The sequence below is a fragment of the Mesoplodon bidens genome (assembly GCF_964165515.1).
Source record: "Mesoplodon bidens genome assembly, chromosome: 7".
NCBI classification, from domain to species: Eukaryota; Metazoa; Chordata; class Mammalia; order Artiodactyla; family Ziphiidae; genus Mesoplodon; species Mesoplodon bidens.
The window spans coordinates 20,092,530-20,112,487 of NC_138164.1; the positions used below are offsets into that span (position 1 = coordinate 20,092,530).

Below are 19,958 nucleotides of genomic sequence, written 5' to 3' on the forward strand. Positions count from 1 at the left end.
CCGCACATGCGCACACAGCTCGTCGGAAGGTCCCGAGCTCGACGCAGGCAATGGCGGAGCTGGGTGAGGCGGATGAAGCGGAGTTGCAGCGCCTGGTGGCGGCGGAACAGCAGAAGGCGCAGTTCACTGCACAGGTGCGGGGACAGGGACCAGTGTGAAGAGAAAAGAGGGTGAAGTACAGGTTCCGGGCACCCGCGGAGCTCTGAACGGTGGCGGTGCGGTGCGGCCGCCCTATGCTCCGTGCCTGCTGCGCCCGGTTCTGCTCACAAAAGAAACGAGTCACTCCTGCCGCTGGTGACCCGTAGTGCTCAGGTACCCTCTAAGCAAGCCTATAGTGGGGGGAAAGATAAGGTGTAAAGCGAAGAAAGGCTCGGGTGACACAAAGGCACGGGAGCCTAGCTTGGCGGTGAGCTCTCTGGGCTGGCTTTCGGAAGATTCCGGTTCTAAGCTTGCCTCTGCCCCTTACAGGTCACGTGCCCCTAGACAAAACGCCCGTTCACTGTCAGTCTTGGTTTCGCAGTCGCCCGCTGCCTCACTGGATATCGAGGATCATATGCAATAATGTATTGGAAAACGATAGAGCAGTAGAGCATTATTGGATCAAGGTGGGATCTGAAGTAGTCTGTCTAGACTGTTAGTTTAGAACAAGGGTTCCATCCGCAGCGTTGCCCCTTTCTAGCTGCATGACTAACCCTAAACCTAATTACTTAACCGTGCCTCTTAAACGGCGGTGATAGTCACCTTTTAGGGCCGCAGAAAGGATTGACTGCTTAGTACCCAGCCTCCCAAAATAGTTAAGCCCTTGGTAAATGGTTATTCCCCCGTGTTGGGTGGGGGGGGGGGGTGGGAAGGGGAAAGTTCGCTGAATGTAAGTAGCAAGAACCCTGGTTAGAAATCTTTGAACATTATTAAAGTGCACACATTTTCTGTGCCTGTGTGTGCATTTTTCTGTAGATTGGGCCCGTAACCTTCATCGGATTCTCAGATATGTCCATGACCCCAAAAAGGTTAAGAACTACTTAAGAATAGGTTTAGAATGAGATGAGTGCAGTGGTTTGGGGGAATTAATTGGTACCATAGCCTCCCAGCTTACACTGGTGCTAGTTTGGAAATACAAAAGAAGGTATTAATCCTGCCTGAGATTTTCTATCTGATTAAGGAAGTGACACAATTAGAAAATAATAGGCAGTGCTCTCAAGGAGGTAATAATTTAAACTGTGGAAAATCTTCAGGGAGGAGTACTGAGAGTCAAGTTGAGTATGCTGTGTGTGGCCCTCATTGAAACAGATGGGTTGGGTGTTAAATAAGGGAGTGCCCTCAGTGGCTAACAGAGAAACTGATGCATGAGGGTGACTTGATGGAAAGTACGTATTTTTTAATTACTAAGAAAAATAGAAAAGGAGAGAATAAAAGGATTGTTTCAATGTAGGGATGAGGAGTTGGGCCATATGGGTGACAAATTAGAAGGGAGGAAAGAGAGTCAAAGAATAGTTCAGTCAGGTGACAGAAAATGAGAAAAATGGGAAGGAAATAAGAAAATGCATAGAGTTAGGCCTGTCTGCAGACCCCAAGTGTTTACTATTTTTCTTTCTTCTTAGGTGCATCACTTCATGGAGTTATGTTGGGATAAATGTGTGGAGAAGCCAGGGAATCGCCTAGACTCTCGCACTGAAAATTGTCTCTCTAGCTGTGTGGACCGCTTCATTGACACTACTCTTGCTATCACCAGTCGGTTTGCCCAGATTGTACAGAAAGGAGGGCAGTAGGCCATCCCGTGGGAGAATGACTGAAGAAGCAAAGGACTTAATTATTAAGCAGGTTGAAGGGCCACCAGGGGAAGGTTGTCAACCCATTGTCAGGTTAACTTCAGGCTGTTACCAAGCCTGTTGGTGCTAAAAAGTAAGAGATCAAATGTTCAGAAAGTGGTATTTATTTATTGGGAATTCAGAAATTCCATCTTGTATCACAACAATTATTCAATAAATGTGAATTCGCCAACTCTTTTTTTTTTTAATCCTATTTTAGGGTTTAATATATAGATCTCTGATTGGCAGGAACATTAGAAAACAAATATGTTCCAAGGCCAATAGTGCAAATGAGAGATCTCAGGTTTTGAAGAGCCACCCTAAGCCATATTTAAGGGGGCTGGAAGAACCATCAAAGCCTTACCCTAAGGCATAGAAGAGAATTTGGGGTTGAGAAAGGTGAAGAACAGAAAACAGCTTTATTGCTTATATAGGACCAAGAAAAGGTAAACATGGCAAAAAACAGAACAGGCAAAATGTGTATTCATTGGGAAGAGGCCTGCTAGTATGAGAGGAAGGGAAGGTCAAGACCCAAACAGAACCAACTTCCTGGAGAAGCCTTGTTCCAATGGCCCATCTTCCTGAGTCTGTGCTTAGAATCAGTACTTGAATAGCACAGAAACAATGCTAAAAAAAAAAAATCCATGTAGAAAACTCCTTCCCACCAAGATTTCACTTGCTCCAAGAACAAAACAATTGCGTTAGGTTAAGAGGTAGTAATTATATAGACTATTCCTCCCTGCTTGGGCCACTAATAATCCCAAAGGTAAAAATATATACACCATGGGACATCAACAATTGAGTACCAAAGTATTAATATTTCAAATAAATATCCCAAAAAGTAGCACCTGCTTATAATCAAGGGATAGGGAACCTCTGGCCAACCATGTATTTTATGACTAAGCATTTTATTAGAAATCTGTTCCGTAAAGAGAACAAATTTAATAGTTAAGAACTACAAAATATTGCCACCTCATGGAATGCTGTCATAGTCTATTGCTGGTGTTGTACAGTCATGCTACCATCAAGTATTTCTGTATTACACAAAGGGAAAGTAAGGCCAGGGAGGTTGACTTACCTGCTCCAGACCTCATAACCAGTGAATGGCAGACCAAGACCAAACGTCTGCGCCTTCAAGCTTTACTTCACCCATGAAGTGATGACCAAGAAAAAACAATGTCACTTGATCTGCCTTAATGAAAATAATACATGTGTTCTGCCAGCCTTCTTCCAGTGATATTTTGGTTTCTTAAGAATTAACATAGTAGGGATCACAGTATACAGCAAAGGGAAATAAGGTCTCTGCTTGGTGCTTTAATCCAAAGGCAGACTAGGAAGAAATGGATATGTCCCTGAGAAGTTATTTCGTTTTGGAACTGATTCAACCTAGTTTCAGGAAAAATCGAAAGTTCATTAACAGATTAAGAAATGAACAAGGAAGACAACACTTAAGTAGCTGTTGCTGCCCTGAACCCTGTTCAGAGCACCATTAGCACAACTAATGCCTAATTCTTCCTCATTTGGTTGAGGACTTACCTAAGAGAATTGAAGAAATAATTCTGAACACAAGTGCATTTAGACAATAAACAATGGAACTAGAAAAACCTTTTACTATCCAATTAACCATGTTTAGGGGTATACTGAGTGTAGCCACCCAACAGGGAAATTTGTCAAAAATTCTTAGTCTCTTCCAATAACAGCTGTCTATGGATGTTATCATGAATGGAAAATGTTTGTTCTTATGCTCATTTCCTCATCAAGTAAACTCGACCACACCTGTGGGGTCAAAATACGGAAAGATCCAAGCACCAAGGCTAAAGACAAAAAAAGTCAAGTTGTGGCACCTACTATGTAAACAGACAAGAGCAACATACCATTGTATACAGCACTAGTTCCAATCCATCTGACCCCAGTCCTTGCTTTCCCCAAATTCAGCATTCCAATTGGTATACCCAGGTCATTACTGGATTCAGCTTTCCGGGTCCTTTAATTTACTGCATATGCACTCTATGCTAAATGTGATTAATCACAAAAAATAATCTCTTCAAGAAACCTTCATACCAAAATAACCGATTCCCTATTAACAATAAGAGGATCAAGTTTAACAGGCCAATATAGAAGACACGAAGTCTGTCAGAATGTATACCGATGGCACAGGACAGCTCTGACCTCAGGCCCCCTGTGCTGAGCAATAGAGTCACTGGCAAATCCCCAAGGTGTAAGAGCTGTAAATATCCAGAGTCATGCAAGGAAACGTGTTTCTTTCTCATTTAGTCATCCTCTGAACTTTCAGCAGACCTTTCATCTGTAGCCACTTTCCAATTTGTGCGTTTGTTTGTCCTCTCCTGTATTTCACTGTTAACTACAGGGATGTGGGCTTTTTTATCTCTCTTTTTCCTTTTGGTTTTCTTACTGTCTCTTTCCTCACTTTCCTCAGAACTGCTGGATGCAGAATCATCTGACTGGGAAGTGTCACACTCCACCTCTAAGAATAAAGCAGATTTCTTGAGAGATTTTTTCCTGGATTTTTTCTTGCGCTTATGTGATTGTTTCCTTTTCCTGGTACTAGAAGCCCCAGTTTCTTCTGAGAACTCACTTGAGGAATCTGCTGTTATATCTGTGGCTTCCTTTTTGCTTTTCTTCTGTTTTTTGTGTGACTTTTTTTTCTGCTTTTTTTTGTGGGATTTCTTTGACTTCTTGTGTTTGTGAGATTCATGGGTAGATGATTTTACCTGGGGAGATGTTTTCTTCCCATTGGTAATATCTTGCTGATCACTACTAATAAAAAAAGAAAAATTGCTTTAATACAGAAAATAAGTGTATTTATATATTTTTTGTATTCTGCTTTCTAGATGGGAAGTTGGGGTTAACATCTGAATTTTAAATCAAAACTGATATAATGTTACTATGAGACTTTATCACTGAGTTTTTGTTTCCTCATCTTTAAAATGAAGATAAAAATTCTAATCTGCCATACTGAGTTACTGTATGGAACACCATATATAAAAAAACCTACATGCTGTAGATAATGCCAAATATCAGGGAAAGGCAAAATACCAATCATCTCCCAACTAAATCTCCTATTATTTCTCTGGTTACATTTTTAATGGCAAATGTTGTATACTTTATAAAAATTACTAACTCGGGACTTCCCTGGTGGTCCAGTGGGTAAGATGCCGAGCTCCCAATGCAGGGGGCCCAGGATCAATCCCTGGTCGGGGAACTGGATCCCACATGCATGCTGCAACTAAGAAGTCCGCATGCCATAACTAAGAAGTCCACAAGCTGCAACTAAGAGTCTGCTTGCTGCAACTAAACATGCCGCAACGAAGATCCCACCTGCCTCAACTAAGGCCCAGTGCAGCCTAAATAAATAAATAACTAAATAAATACTAAAGTGAGTTTGTAAATCATTTATACATATACATATATCCACTCTTTAAAAAAAAATTAAGAACTCAATTTATAATTCAGACTGTGTATTAATCTTACCTTCTAACTTTTTTTCAGTAAGCGTACTTGCCTTACCTGTCTGTTTCAAATTCTTCAGGGTATAACTCTTTATAGCCACTGTGACCCCATCTGTAAAATAACATTTTATTACATGTATTGTTAAAGCAATGCATACATTTCTTAAAAATTAAAGACAAATTAGACTTAGGAGTGTACATATACAGAGACACACAGAACAAAGAGAGATGGTAGAGCCAGCACCACATTTATAGCTCGGTAACTTGGTTACATTTTCTGTACTGAACACTCATTTCAGACACAAAGGATTCCTTTGTCCATTTGTAAGAAAACTTGCCATTTTCTTCCTTAAGAAACACTAAGGGACTTTTATATTCTGCTCTTCAGCTGTGAAGTACTCCAAAAACATTTCAAAACATAATGCTGTCTACCTTGGGACAACTTTTTTTAAGTAACAACTTTATTAAGATATAATTCATGTACCATAAAATTCACCCTTTTAAAGTGTACAATTCAGTGGCTTTCAGTGTTTTCAGAGTTGTGCCACCATCACCACTAATTTCAGAACATTTTCATCACCCCCAAAAGAAACAATCCATTAGCAGTCGCTCCGTTCCTCCATCTCCCGTAGCCCATGGCAACCACTAATCTACTTTCTATCTCCATAGAATCATATCATGAGTGGCCTTTTGTGTCTGCTTTTCTCACCTAACATGTTTTCAAGGTTCATACATGTTGTAGCATGTATCAGTACTTTATTTTTACTGCCAAATAACATTCCATTACCATCCCATATACCACATTTTTTTAATCCATTTATCAGCTGATAGACATTTAGGTTTCCACTTTTTTGGCCATTATGAATAAATATGCTATGAACATTTCTGTATAAACTTTTGCAAAGATAATTTTTAAAAGTACACATTCTCAGGCCAAATACCATTAATGGTCACAGGAATTTAGTCACAAACCTGTCTGGCATGTTAGCTTCATAATCATGTAACTTCTTGTTCCAGGATTTAGCCTTAAGAAAATCATCATCCAGTGCCCCAGAAATTTCATTCTTTGGCCTCCAATAGTCTCTTTGACTTTCTTCATCAAAACCATCACTACGCATCCGGCTATAAGAGAAAACAGAAGAACTTTCGGATAGAGGAGCAATCTGTGAGGTTACTTTATGGAATAGGCACAAAACTCACTGAACAAGCTAAGGGGAAACCAAAACAACCTGATACTTAACGTTAAAAAAAATTTTTTTTAACATGATCTGTTCCTCTCTATTAATTTGTACAGTTAGGTGTTCAATGAAAATATGATCATCACTACCCGTCCTACTGCAGAGTATAGACGAAATGACTTTTCGACTGTGGCATGCTGTACCTCACTCTCTGATCCTCAAAGAAGGAAGCAGAGCATAATCACAGCTGGGGACATTTCAAACTGCCCTAGAGATTCTGAAATACACTCCCTTCCCTGAACACCAGCAACCTGCTGTAGTTAAGTCAGAGTAACAGTGGGAGCAAGGTGTAACCCATGAGTAAGCTGGGGTGGATAAACAGTTGAGAACCACTGACTTAGCCTGTACTTACAACATCCACTAACCAGTCACTAAGCCAGTTAATTGGTTATCAAAAATATTCGAGGACCTCCTATGTGCCTGCCAGGCACTGCTCCAGCTGCTGGGACTATAATGGCAAATGAGACAATCAGAAACCTGCCCCTAAAGAGATTTATGTTTTAAAGACTTATTCATTATGACAGGCATTAATAGTCCACTCCAAAAGAACAATATTTTGTTCCTGGAAATGCTGCCTGTAACTGAATAACCAATACAAATCATCATCTGCACTAGGTACTTCCAAATTCTCAAAGAATCATCTTCAGAGAGAAAACAGACTGACAAGGTATTTATTTTTATGTTGAGACTCTGCCTTCTTTACCATGGATACCCTGAATACTTTCTTGTCAAAAGCCATTACACACAGCCAATCACAATCCAATGTACACACACTGTGCAGGCACACTCTACTTAAATATCTCACTATTAACTATTTCCCTGTGTGGATTTAGAAATCAGCATTATTACTTTATAATCATTTTTCATACACACAGTTCTATACTAACAGGCATATGAGACCCAGGAGATGTTCCCAATACTCAGACATTCCTATACCTCCACAGGTAAGACAACTAAGCCTGCATAATCCTTCATATCCACACTCAAATTATTAAGAAGGTAATGTGAAAGGCTGTATGACTAAGATAGTAAGTAGATGGGGCAAAGAAAAGGCTGAGACAGAATGAAAGACTAATAGGGGAAAGGTGTGAATGATCAGCTAAGTGACCATAAGATACCTATAGAAAATCGTAAGTTAAAAGCCATCAGGTAAGGTCAGAATCCACAGAATCCTTAACGTTTACAATTGTTCAAGGCAGAATTTTTAAGTTCTCCATTGCAAATAAGTGCAAAGAGTGGGGCCATATGCATCATAGCCATTACCTTTATGATTGGGTCTAGATTTATTGAAGAGGAAAGGCTTAAGGACTCACAGAACTGAATTCATCTATCTTTAGCATACCATAATGTTTTTAAACAAAAGTTGATGATTCTGAATAAGATGAGAATTATTTTGGTTCTCAGAGTTGCAACTTCACCTTGAACTGCTGGGTAACATTTTCCTTTTCGTCCCCCGGTACGCATCTTCCATCTGTTTCTCCAGCTCTCTTATTTTCCACATATCTGATTCCTCCTGAATCTGGATTTTTTTTTAAAAGGAAAGAAATAAAAATAAGTTACTAGGGCTTCCCTGGTGGCGCAGTGGTTGGGAGTCTGCCTGCTAATGCAGGGGACACGGGTTCGAGCCCTGGTCTGGGAGGATCCCGCGTGCCGCGGAGCAACTGGGCCCGTGAGCCACAACTACTGAGCCTGTGTGTCTGGAGCCTGTGCTCTGCAACGAGAGGCCGCGATGGTGAGAGGCCCGCGCACCGCGATGAAGAGTGGCCCCCCGCCTTGCCACAACTAGAGAAAGCCCTCGCACAGAAATGAAGACCCCACACAGCAAAAATAAATAAATTAATTTTAAAAAATAATAATAATAAGTTACTAAAAATAACACATTACATCACTGAAAAGTAACTGAAAATACGGTCTGCACTAATTATTGGATTACAAACTAAGTTTTGATCAGGAATCTGGGAAACAAATTCTGGTTTCTCTAGAGTGATTAAACAATCCAACCTAGTACATCTCAAATATGTAGAATTCTGCAGCAACAAAAGAGCTTTTTCACCCCTGCATAGACACACTTATTACCTTATTAACTAAGCAATTATGCTGCAATTAGCAAACGATAATCCCTTACGTTTCTAAAATGCTTTACGGTTTTAACTATATCATCTCTCTATTGAACTTTAAGCAATCTTATGAGGAAAGCAAAGCAGGTACCATTATTATATTTTACTGAGAAGAAACAAAAGCTCAGGGATTTTTACCAAAGTCAAAAAGCTAGTAAGGACAGGTCTTGAAACTTTCTAGGCTAAGTCTCTTTTCACAACATAATAATTTTTGTTAAAAACAAAGCAAAACAAAACAAACAGCATGGGAACTGTTAGAGAATTTCCTGAAAGGCAGAGTACAGCTGCACAAAGAACAATAATAAATTTTATTTCTAAGTCCTCCTGTAACATTTTGTTAAATTTGTCCTAGATTTATCTTTTTTAGCTACTCCTTTCAAATCTAAGCTCACCATCCAACTGGGGTGGTTTACGCAATTGCAGAGGCTGCTTAGGTAGCAGTTATACCCTCACTCACAATGAGAATATCAGGTGATATGACAATAATAACATTTGTGGTCAAACTAGGTGTACAGTTCACCAAAGAAAACCAAACAAGGGTGCTTGACCCTTGTTTCATTATATGTGCTCTCATAGGTGACCTCACCTACTCTCATGACCTCTATCATTTCCTATATCAGTAATCCCCAAATCTTTATATCCAGCCTCAACTTTTCTCCAAGTCTGAATTGCGAACTATTTGGACATCCTATAAGCATTTCACCATCAAGATGTTCAAAACTGAACTAATTACCTTTCCCATCACACTTGTCTCTTTTCTTTAGTTCCCTAACTCAATTAATGGCACCATCATCATTCACCCAGTCGCACAAGGTGGTTATATTTGATTCTATAATTATCACTATTATCCAATCAATCATCAAGTTCTTTGAACTCTATTGCCTAAATTCCTCATCTTCATCCCTGTCACTGTTTTCATGTGAACCACTCACCATCTCTCACCTGGAACATTGCAATTGCCTCCTAACTGGTCCCTCTGCTGTTTCAACCCATCTGATCTATCCCCTACCCAGCTAACAAGTCATCTTTCTAAAATACAAATACAATCATGTCAAACCCTGCTTAAAAATATTTGATGGCGGGCTTCCCTGGTGGCGCAGTGGTTGAGAGTCCGCCTGCCAATGCAGGGGACATGGCTTCGTGCCCTGGTCTGGAAAGATCCCACATGCCACGGAGCGGCTGGGCCCGTGAGCCATGGCTGCTGAGCCTGCGCGTCCGGAGCCTGTGCTCCGCAATGGGAGAGGCCACAACAGTGAGAGGCCCGCGTACCGCAAAAAAAAAAAAAAAAAAAAAAAAAGTGATGGTTTCTTTATTGCCTACAGGAAAAAATCTAATCCCCAAGCATCACAATCCAACTCAATTTACCATTTGGGCCTCATCCTCTGCCACTACCCCCCACATTCTCTACTTTCTGGATGCATACAATTTCTTGCCCCAAATGCTTCATGTTCCTTGCCATACACTAGTACAAGATGTTCCCTCTGTCCTGAATGATCTTTTACACCTGGTAAACTTGATCCTGTTCATCAATAACTAGTTCAAATAACACCCATTATGTGAAGCCTTTCCTAATTCCCCAAGGCAGATTTCATTATTCCTTCCTCAGTGCATAAAAGGACTTTGTGTATGTCTCCATTACAATACTTATCAAACTATATTCTAATTATTTTATTTATCTTTGTCTTTCCTAACTGTATCAAAATAATTCCTAGCACACTGTATGCCCTCATGAAGCATGTGGAATAACTAAGTTGTACCTCTCACCTTATTGTGAGCATCTGTGTGCCGGATGACGTTCCTCAGGAGGACTTTCCCCAAGGGAACTCGGGACATTCTTCAATCTGAAATGAATCAATAAGTAACATTTAATAATAATTAATGTTATTACCTTATCTTTTATTACTATGTTATAATGAAGCATGAGATAAAGGAAAGATCACTGAACCAGAAGTCAGAAGTCCTGAGGAATAGTTTTTCCTTCACCATTAAAAGGGGAAAACACCTGACCACACTACTGTGAGGATAAAAGGAGGTAATGTTCATTAGAGCTCTTTGAAACTGCACCAAATTAAGTGCTTTCAAGAGACCCACTTTATTTAATCCTCAAAATAACTATGTTTTATGAAGCAAGTATCTTCATTCCTATTTTGTAGATGAAATTCCATTAAAGCCATAACTTGTCCCAGGCCACACAGTCCAAGGCAAACATGGTTCAGACTAGAAATCAACTCCCGAATCCCAAAATTAGTTTGCAATTAAACACCTAGATTTGAGAGTGTCAGGACCACAAATGTCAACAGTAACAAAAACTGACGCCTAAAAACGTTAAATGCAGAGATGCCCTAAATTTCTTCATTCAAGAGAATTTTATGTTCTATTTTGTACAGAAGCCCCCAAAAAAATAGATGACAGGGATATTCACGTGTGTAGCCAGCAGGGGCTTTGTGCACCACCCCAACGCTCACTCACCCCTCGATCCTGAGGAAATCAGGCATCTTGCTAGTGTGAGACGAAGAACCACTCCATTACAAGATCTCCTCCGACCCAGAAGCCAAGCAAAGGCAGCTCTGCAGCTTCACCCGAGTCCTTCGTGAAAACGCAGCCTTCCCACCGGTTATTCCGCCCTCACCCGTGGCCCAGGCCACGGCCGCCTTTCCCCCAGCCCAGGCCGACAGGCAAATATCTCTCCGGACTGAGGCCGGAGGCTGCTCCGGCGCGGAATCCGGACGGCCTGCTTGGCTGGGGCATTCCCCGCTCACGCTCCTCTGGGATGGACCCGGGGGTTGGGTTTCGCTCCCCAAAAAGGATGGGAACACTTTGGACGGGTACGACCTTCGACTGGGCCCCAAGATGTATCTAGAGTGGCTGAAGGGGGGGTTGAGGCTTCCAAGTGGAAGACAGAGAAAATACCCCCATCTTCGTCACCGGGACCCCTGCCCCCCATTGGCCACGGAGCTCCCGGTAACCTTCCCTCCAAACGCCCTCCCCACACAAACACACACAAACACACCCATACCGTGCGCCGCGGCCTCGCGTGGCGGGGGTGGGGGAGGAAGCGGTCTGTGAGAAGAGGGTACCGACTTCCCTTCCAGGCCGGAAGTCGTGCTCTTGAGAAATTCTTCCCACCAACAGGAGTCCCAGAGACTCCCACAGGAGGGTTTCCAGGACACTCTAGAAGTCGACAGGTGCAGAAAGAGAGGCGGGCGCCTCCCTGGAAAAGAAGTGGGTCGGGCTCAGCCGAAAAGCAAGCCCAGCACCAGAAGAATCTTCCGGAACTGGATGTAAAAAGACCTTTCTTCCTGGAGCTTTCCGGACTCAATTAGATGTTGTACCAGTCTGGTTACCCTGGTAACAGGCGTCGCGGTTTGTCAAGAAACCGAGAGAAGAGGTGGGTTCGCCGGCCTCTAGAAAGATGATTAAATTTCCCATTTAGTCTAACCCTAATGTAGTATTTGGAGAACCCAAACCTTCTCTTCTCCTCACTCTCTGGATGCTGTGGGACACTTCTTCATTGAGGGAGGGAGGTTATTCAAGTGGTAGAATATTATTATTCTCACATAATGCTTACCAAGTGTTCCAGCCTCTCTGTATTACCTTACTTAAGCCTCACGATAACCCTATGAGATAGGTATTCTCATCTTCATTTCGAGGAGAATAAACTGAGGCACAAATGTAAATTAATTTCTCAAGATCACACAGCTAGTAAGTGATAGAGCTAAGACTGGAATCTAGGCATTCTCGCTGCAGAGTCCATGCTTTTAACTCCTAAACTATGCTGAGGATTGAGGAAGTCTCATGTGGCCCTCGACCCACACAAACTCAGGAACTGGATAGGCCCCAGTCAGCCAATACCCAAGTGTTGGAACAAGAATATCCCAGGAAATACAGACTTTAAATGACTGTTCTGTCCTCTCTTATTATCTGAGAGAACATCTTGAGAATGTAGGAAAAGGCATTAGATAATTAGAGAATAAGGAAAAGATAAAGTGGTGCTGATCCACAATCTTTTTCACACAGGGGTTAAGGATAGCTGCTAACTTCAACAAAACAGTTCCTGAACTGTTCTTCCTCCCCCAAAAGAAGAAATGAATCAATAGACTTTTTTTCTTCCTTAAGTCATGTCTTTCCACAGACTTAAGAGGCCTATTCATCTCAATCATGGAGTCATCCTCGAAGGGTCTGCTCACCCAAGTTACTCAATTCTGGAACCTCCTAGATGATCTGGCTGAAAGTAACCCTGAGAGCTATGAGAAGTTCATTCAACAGCAGTTGAAAGAGGGGAAACAGCTCTGTGCTGCCCCAGAACCACAGCTTTGTCTACAAACCAGGATCCTGGTATGTAGAGTTGGTGCCCAGGGAAGGGGAAGTCCTGAATGAAATGGTCCTGGAATAACCAGAGAATGGCTTACCCTTAGCTATTACTACTTTAACACAAGAACACTTGAGGGAAACTGCCACTCTGAATGGAAAATTAAACATAGTGTGGAAGATTGTGTTGAAGGAGTAAGAATGGGAATTTCATATTTGATACACTTTGGAGATCTCAAAATGAGCCATTTTCTGCTAGGATGAAAATTAAGTCACATAATTATTTAAAGGAGAATAATAGAGTTGGAGATTTTCCAAATAAAGAAAACTTATTTGATTGGGGAGGTAAGGAAGTGGTGAAATAGGGTCAAATTCACCTGGAATAGCTTAGATCAATTCCCCCACCCTCCTCCCACTTCCTGTGGGAGCAGCAACTGGATGCTTAATGAAAAGCCAGCAGCGTTAGGGAAATCAGGTAACAGTAATTTCTTACAGTTTTTCAAATGCAGTTTAAATCTATGGAATGACATTTGGAGCCTAAAGTTCTCACTCTTCAAATTCTGTGATGAGTTACCGTTAGGATATTATTTAAAAATTTAAGAACTAGGTTTTGAGATATGCAAAATTATTTGCTTTCTAGAAACCGAAAGAAAAAATACTTTTTATCAACCTATGTCAGTGGAAAAGGATCCCAGCTCCCCAGTCAGCCACTCATCCAGTACCTCTAAGTGTTGGCAGACCAGAAGATATGGCTGAGACATCAGGTACATAGAATTATGGGAGAGAAAGCACATTTTAAAAATTTGGGGGGAAATAAGCAAGAACCAGATTTTCCTTGGTAAAAGGCATTACATATTTTATTTGCTCATAATATACTTAATGACTAATAAGTATACCTTTATGAAAATTGAATACTGTTTACTTTTCTAATAATATGAGCTATTTTTAAAAGAAATAAAAAAAAATATGAGCTATTTTTAACCCATATAAAATGTCAAGACATGCTCTAATTGGAATTTTGTGTATATAGCACCATTGTGATTGTCTCTGAAAATATAGGAATAGAATTTATACTTTTCCAGCTTTATCAGGATATGGTTTAATATATTACCTGACGATATCATTAGTGAAACAAATCATTTTCAGTTCACACCCTCTGAATTACACACACAGATGTTTACACAGTCATTGATGTTGCCTACCATCCTGATGTTCTCCAGGCAGCGGAAAAAGACCAAGTGAAAAAAGATCAACTAATACAGATGGCCATGAAATGCATTGAGGAAAAACTCCAATTCACTCTCTCAAACTCTTACCATGTTACCGAATTTAGAATAAAAGGAAGTGTTCACAGAATGAAACAAAATCTGATGGGAATCCAAACTGATCCCACAGATTTAAGAGAGAAAATGAGAAAGGGTAAGTTAATGAATGTAATGGAAAATTAAACTGATTTAAAATGGTTTTTTGCCTCTGGTGTACATTTTGCAGATTAGAAGTCTCAATTGCAAAAGATGAGAAATTTAAGATAGAAAAATATAAATGGTAGATATTAGAAATATTAACATGTCCTAACATGGATGGACCTAGAGATTATCATACAAGGTGAAGTAAGTCAGAAGGAGAAAGACAAATACCATATGATATCACTTATATATGTAATCTAAAATATAACACAAATGAACATATCTACGAAACAAAAACAGACTCATAGATATAAAGAACAGACTTGTGGTCGCCAAGGGAGAGGGGGGACAGGGAGAGATGGATTGGGAGCTTGGGATTAGCAGATGCAAACTATTATATATAGGATGGATAAACAACAAGGTCCTACTGTATGGCACAGTGAACTATATTGAATATCCTGTAATAAACCATAATGGGAAAGAATATGAAAAATAATATATATGTATAACTGAGTCACTGCTGTACAGCAGAAATTAAACACGACATTGTAAATCAACTATACTTCAATACATTTTTTTAAAAAAATTAGCATGTCCTTAAAGATGTTTAAATCCTGCAAACTTTTAAACCAGATTCTTTGGTTTAAGAGTCTTTTAAGATTTCCCAAACCGATTTAGCTGCAGCTTTATCTGCCATCTTGGCTAACACTACATCTATTACAGCTCATCGCCTGATAGTACTTCATGTTGTTGATTGATTTTGTGATTTCATCTTCTCCTTTTTTTTTTCATAAAGAACTAACCCTTGAACAGATAAGAAGCAGTTCTGTGAGCAATTCAGATCAGTTTCCTCAACTTTTACTGCCAAAAGACAAAGTTTCAAGTAAAACAAGGTGTCTGATAGAAGAGATTTCTAGTACAGAGATTGAAGTGGAGATGAAGAGACCAGCCTATGAATTAAAAATTGTGGCAGATCAGAATAAGAAACCTCTGAAAATTGAATTAAAAGTTGAACTGCCTGGTATTAATTCAGTATCTCTCTGTAACCTTAGTGTTTCTGAGGTAAGTTGAATGGATAATACTGTGAATTTGTATCAGTCAATATTCACTATATTATGCTTTAGTAACAAACTCCAAAATCTAAGTGGCTTACAATAATTTGGTCAGGTTACATGTCAGCTCAGCCTGCTTTGCTCCATGAGTGTTGCACATTTTAAGATACAGGTGAAGAAACAATTCCTAATGTAGGTAAGTCATTCTCATGGAAGAGGGAAAAATAGCAATGGCCAAACCATGCAATAGATCCTAAAACTTCCTCTCAGATATGGAATATATTACTTTTACTCACACTGTACTGATCAAAGTAAGTCACAAGGCCAAGTCCTACATCAACAGGGCTGGGAAGAACATTCTTCTCACAGGTGGTCACTGGAAGTTACATGGCAAGGATGTATAATCCTCTTATAAAAGAAGAGTAACAATCCTACAGTCTACCACAGTCCACCCTCTTGGTCACAAATATTTGCTTCTTTCCCCAGAACGACACATCCAATCCCAGTATCAGGCTCCAAAGTATAGGATTTTGCCGTCATAATCTGCGTTAGACAAAGTTTGCATAAACTGCAAAGACAAGTTATCTATTCCTGTAACCCCACGCACCATACAATGTGGAATGGGGAGACAATTACCACAATTAACAGTGTCAATTCAGAAATTGGAAAAATATGAGGCACACAGTAGTTGCTGATGCACGGCAATTCTGAAATCCTGGTAGGCAGATATTGCGAGGGTCCCTTTCTAGGAGGTAGAGGATGTTCTTGCTTAGGTCCCTTGACAAGGTTCTTTGATTACCTAGCCTCCTAGTTCCATTGTTTTCCATGACTTTCAGCTCCATTCTTTGGAACGTTTTTCCTTTTTCATAATCTACCTTAGCCACATCTGAAAAAACCGTTGAAGAATATGCTGTCATTAGGTGCTGAGCAGCTTACTCAGCCTGTTTGCTGCCCATGGAATGTTGGGGTCAAAAGATTATTTTAAATTAGTTTTAGTCCAGACTGGTAGCACTTTCTTTGACTCCAGTCAGTGCTACACCTCTCAATTCTTTTTTAGACATGTCCATTTTTCAATAGCCTCTTTTGACTTAATTGCTGTCATCTGGGCCAAATGTAAGGATTTAATGAGGTCCATCTTAAGCCAGTTAGAGGTTTTAGCAAAGGGTATAAAGACTTATGATTTAGTATTTGCCTCTAGGCAGCTTTACTCAGCCTTTGTTCATAAAGAAAAAATTTCTCAACTTTATTGTTTACTGGTTGAAAGTAAAAATTAGTTCCATTTTTCATTCAAGTCTTAGAATTTCTGGGCTCTGTATATCCCCCTTCAATCCTGTATTTTCCCTTGCCAACTGAGAAATTCTCTTCTAAGCTCATCTTTTGGTAGTACCTTGTTAAATGTGACCAATAGAACCAATGCATGCAAATAACATTCTATTTTCCCACTTCTGTACCTAAAGCCACAAATTAACCAGGTACATTATGTCTTCCAAATTATTGTGGAAAGGGCTTTGTCACCATAAAACATAGATCACCATCTTTCCAGTCTCCAATAAGTTTCCTTGCTGTTTGCTGGTCAGCCCCAAAGTCAATGCCACATAATTTAGGATGGCAACACCGATCTTCTGGTACTGTATCAGTTAACTTTTGATGTACTGAGCAGCAATAATCACCTCAAAATCTCAGGGATTTACAACAGCAACTTTATTGCTTATAAGTGGGATCCTCTTCTTGGGCGAAAGGAGTGAATAACTGGGAACAATAAACAAATAACACAAATTTTAACCAGGAAATATTTTTCTATTTTCATCTTTAAAAATTTCTCTTGGTTTATTATTCTTAGGATGACTTATTGATGGAGGTTTCTGAGTACAGATTACATCTGAATCTTCCAGAATCTGTGGATACTGAAATGACTACAGCAAAATTTATCAAAGAGAAAGCTACATTAATTGTCACAATGCCATTGGTGTAAGTTAAGAGCATCTTGTATTTTGCATCGAGTTTTTGGACTTTTCAGTGATAGTCATGTGAACTAGAGGGCCTTCATTATGGGTGAAGAGGTTTATCTTAAACACTAGTTTCATTTTCTAAGAGTTCCTTTTGATGGAATGAGATTTTCTCATCAGCCGTTTTTTTGTTTGTTTTGCTTTAATTCTTTCTCCTTCTCAAGTAAACTTAGCATCAAGCAGAAACTACTGAAAACAGTACTGCCATGATATACTTGTTTCAAAGATATTTGTAATGGTCTTAAGTAACTTAAATATCATTTGGGAAAAGTCTATTTGTCTCCAAGTATTCAATAATATGTGAAAATTCTTGCTTTACCAGTTGAAAAAAAATTTTTGTCTCTAGTAAATTTTTTCATCAGGAATAAATCCCACACTGTGAAAGAAGTTTTTTATTACCAAGATGTGCCTTAGCAGTGACAGCTTCCTCCAGCAATAAAGATGTAGGGCCAATGTAATAGTATGCAAACCTTTCCTTCTATTAACTTCTGTACTTCTATAAAACAGCTCTGGCAGGAGTCCAAGCCACCCAAGCCTACCTACCTTTTAATATCAGATATGGATTTGTCTGTGGATTAGATACAACGATGCAGTAACAGTAATTGGAGGTTATTACACATAAGACACAAAATACATCCAACTCTAATTTAAGAAAAAGGAGCTGACTTTGGGGCCAGTGACTTTCTCCCAAGAAAATAATTTTTTTTTTTTTAATTTTATTTATTTATTTATTTATTTATGGCTGCATTGGCTCTTCGTTTCTGTGCCAGGGCTTTCTGTAGTTGCGGCAAGCGGGGACCCCTCCTCATCGCGGTGCGCGGGCCTCTCAGTATCGCGGCCTCTCTTGTTGCGGAGCACAGGCTCCAGACGCGCAGGCTCAGTAATTGTGGCTCACGGGGCTAGTTGCTCCGCGGCATGTGGGATCTTCCCAGACCAAGGCTCGAACCTGTGTCCCCTGCATTGGCAGGCAGATTCTCAACCACTGCGCCACCAGGGAAGCCCAGAAAATAATTTTTAAAATACAGAAGTGATGTATTTTTAAACTCCCATTCATCTGTCAGTTCATTGTTCAATACAAAAGTATCAACTTTCCAACTTATGTCCGAAGTAAGGAACATTCACAGCAAACTTTAAACATCTCTTATCTTTTCTAGATATAAAACAACTTCCTTGTAATTATTAGTTTCTAATCCAACATAAGGTCTTTAAAGTTCTCATTAACTTTGAAACTTTTTAACTTTAGAAACTAATGTATGTGTAATAGAAATAATTGAAATGTGACAATTAAAAACAAATATAATTTTCTAAACCTGGCCTGGACTTGAATTTTTCTAGCAATAGGATAATTTATTGTCTGAAAGTTTTCTAGAACTTTATGATGTCCTAAAATTAACAAACCTATTATATTCGCCTTATCCCTCAAAAAAACTTGGAATGCTTTGACCTTATCTTTGCTTCTACAAAATCACTGTGGGAACTTATTTCCTATAAACTCCCATACCTGACTATATAGAACTGGCTGACTCTACTCTTGCACTCTCGCACTTAGGTGTGACTTATGTCAGCAGCTATGTAATTGGGTACTTACTAATAAAATGAGTACAAGATCTAACATGCTTATTGTTAAAATGGTAAACTTACATCCTAGTTATTTTCCAAAATACTTTCACTTATATTCTAACATCTCCACCTCACGCTCCCTACAAAAAGCAAAACTTTGTCCAGGAAGAGCATTAACTAATAATGAACTGTGGAGTAGTTTAAATTTGAAGCTTACCAAGATTTTTCTTCTTCAGAACTGAAAACTTTGAGATGGACATGAATTAGCCTTGATTTAGATACCAGATTTTTCTGTAAACTTGGTGTTAGAGATCAGTAATCAGCAGTGATTATTTTCCCATGTATTCCAGAGTTCATACATTACTGGGTGATGAGTATCCCTTACAGCAAGCACATTCCTATTATCTCTCGCACTGGTCAACTCCTCTTGTAGACCATGCCTTGGGATATTTTAACTTTACTCACAAACCTCAGGAATGGAGTAAAGTACCTAACAGAGCCAGACCACACTTCCATCTTGCTATGTGCCACCCCCCAACAAGAGAGCTCCTTGAGCCTAAAGCGTTAGATTATATGCTCCTAAACTCAGTCCTTATTTTACCAATTCTATAAACTCAAAATGTTTCTGTATTAAGAGCTTACCATGTACACAGCTGTTCCTGGTCTTAAATAATCTAATGTGAAAAATAATTACCCACAGATAAAAAATATTAGACCAGACACATTGAAATCATATAGTTTAATTTTTAAACAATCTAATTTGAACCAAAGCACTATTTATAACTTTTGTTCATTCAGTTCTGGTAAGAAAAATAGACTGAATCCAGATTTAGATTATAGCTCAGATTAATTTTTAACTCAGAACAATTTTTCTTAGAATTCAACTTTTTATTTTTCTCTCAAGGGAACAATAGAGCCGTAAACATTAGCAAAGAATGAGTTATCTTTGAAGTTTCATGTATTTGAACCAGATATAGCTCATACTGGTGATTGTCC

At 39.5% G+C, this 19,958-nt stretch overlaps 3 protein-coding genes across 6 annotated transcripts; 2 read left to right on the plus strand and 1 right to left on the minus strand.

Moving 5' to 3' along the window:
- Position 1: 1 nt before the first annotated feature.
- On the plus strand, positions 2-1,998 carry TIMM8B (translocase of inner mitochondrial membrane 8 homolog B). Its single transcript, XM_081238737.1, has 2 exons — positions 2-134; positions 1,599-1,998. The coding sequence occupies exons 1-2, from the start codon at positions 51-53 to the stop codon at positions 1,764-1,766; spliced, it is 252 nt and encodes an 83-aa protein (XP_081094863.1). The 5' UTR covers positions 2-50; the 3' UTR covers positions 1,767-1,998.
- Positions 1,999-2,205: 207 nt separating this feature from the next.
- On the minus strand, positions 2,206-11,736 carry NKAPD1 (NKAP domain containing 1). Of its 4 annotated transcripts, XM_081238732.1 has the most exons (7): positions 11,647-11,663; positions 11,100-11,129; positions 10,395-10,471; positions 7,932-8,032; positions 6,248-6,397; positions 5,334-5,387; positions 2,206-4,583 (listed from the first exon to the last, which is right to left on the minus strand). In XM_081238732.1, exons 3-7 carry the CDS (start codon positions 10,461-10,463, stop codon positions 4,076-4,078), a joined length of 882 nt encoding a protein of 293 aa, XP_081094858.1. In that variant the 5' UTR covers positions 10,464-10,471; positions 11,100-11,129; positions 11,647-11,663; the 3' UTR covers positions 2,206-4,075. The 4 variants fall into 4 exon arrangements, with proteins under 4 accessions (XP_081094858.1, XP_081094859.1, XP_081094856.1 ...); XM_081238733.1 differs by lacking the exon at positions 11,100-11,129 and having other exon boundaries at positions 2,206-4,580; positions 11,647-11,736; XM_081238730.1 differs by lacking the exon at positions 11,100-11,129 and having other exon boundaries at positions 11,647-11,736.
- A 6-nt stretch (positions 11,737-11,742) lies between these two features.
- On the plus strand, positions 11,743-18,225 carry PIH1D2 (PIH1 domain containing 2). The gene is made up of 7 exons (XM_081238729.1): positions 11,743-12,018; positions 12,763-12,965; positions 13,579-13,702; positions 14,112-14,357; positions 15,141-15,406; positions 17,237-17,364; positions 17,910-18,225. The coding sequence occupies exons 2-7, from the start codon at positions 12,789-12,791 to the stop codon at positions 17,950-17,952; spliced, it is 984 nt and encodes a 327-aa protein (XP_081094855.1). The 5' UTR covers positions 11,743-12,018; positions 12,763-12,788; the 3' UTR covers positions 17,953-18,225.
- Positions 18,226-19,958: the final 1,733 nt, after the last annotated feature.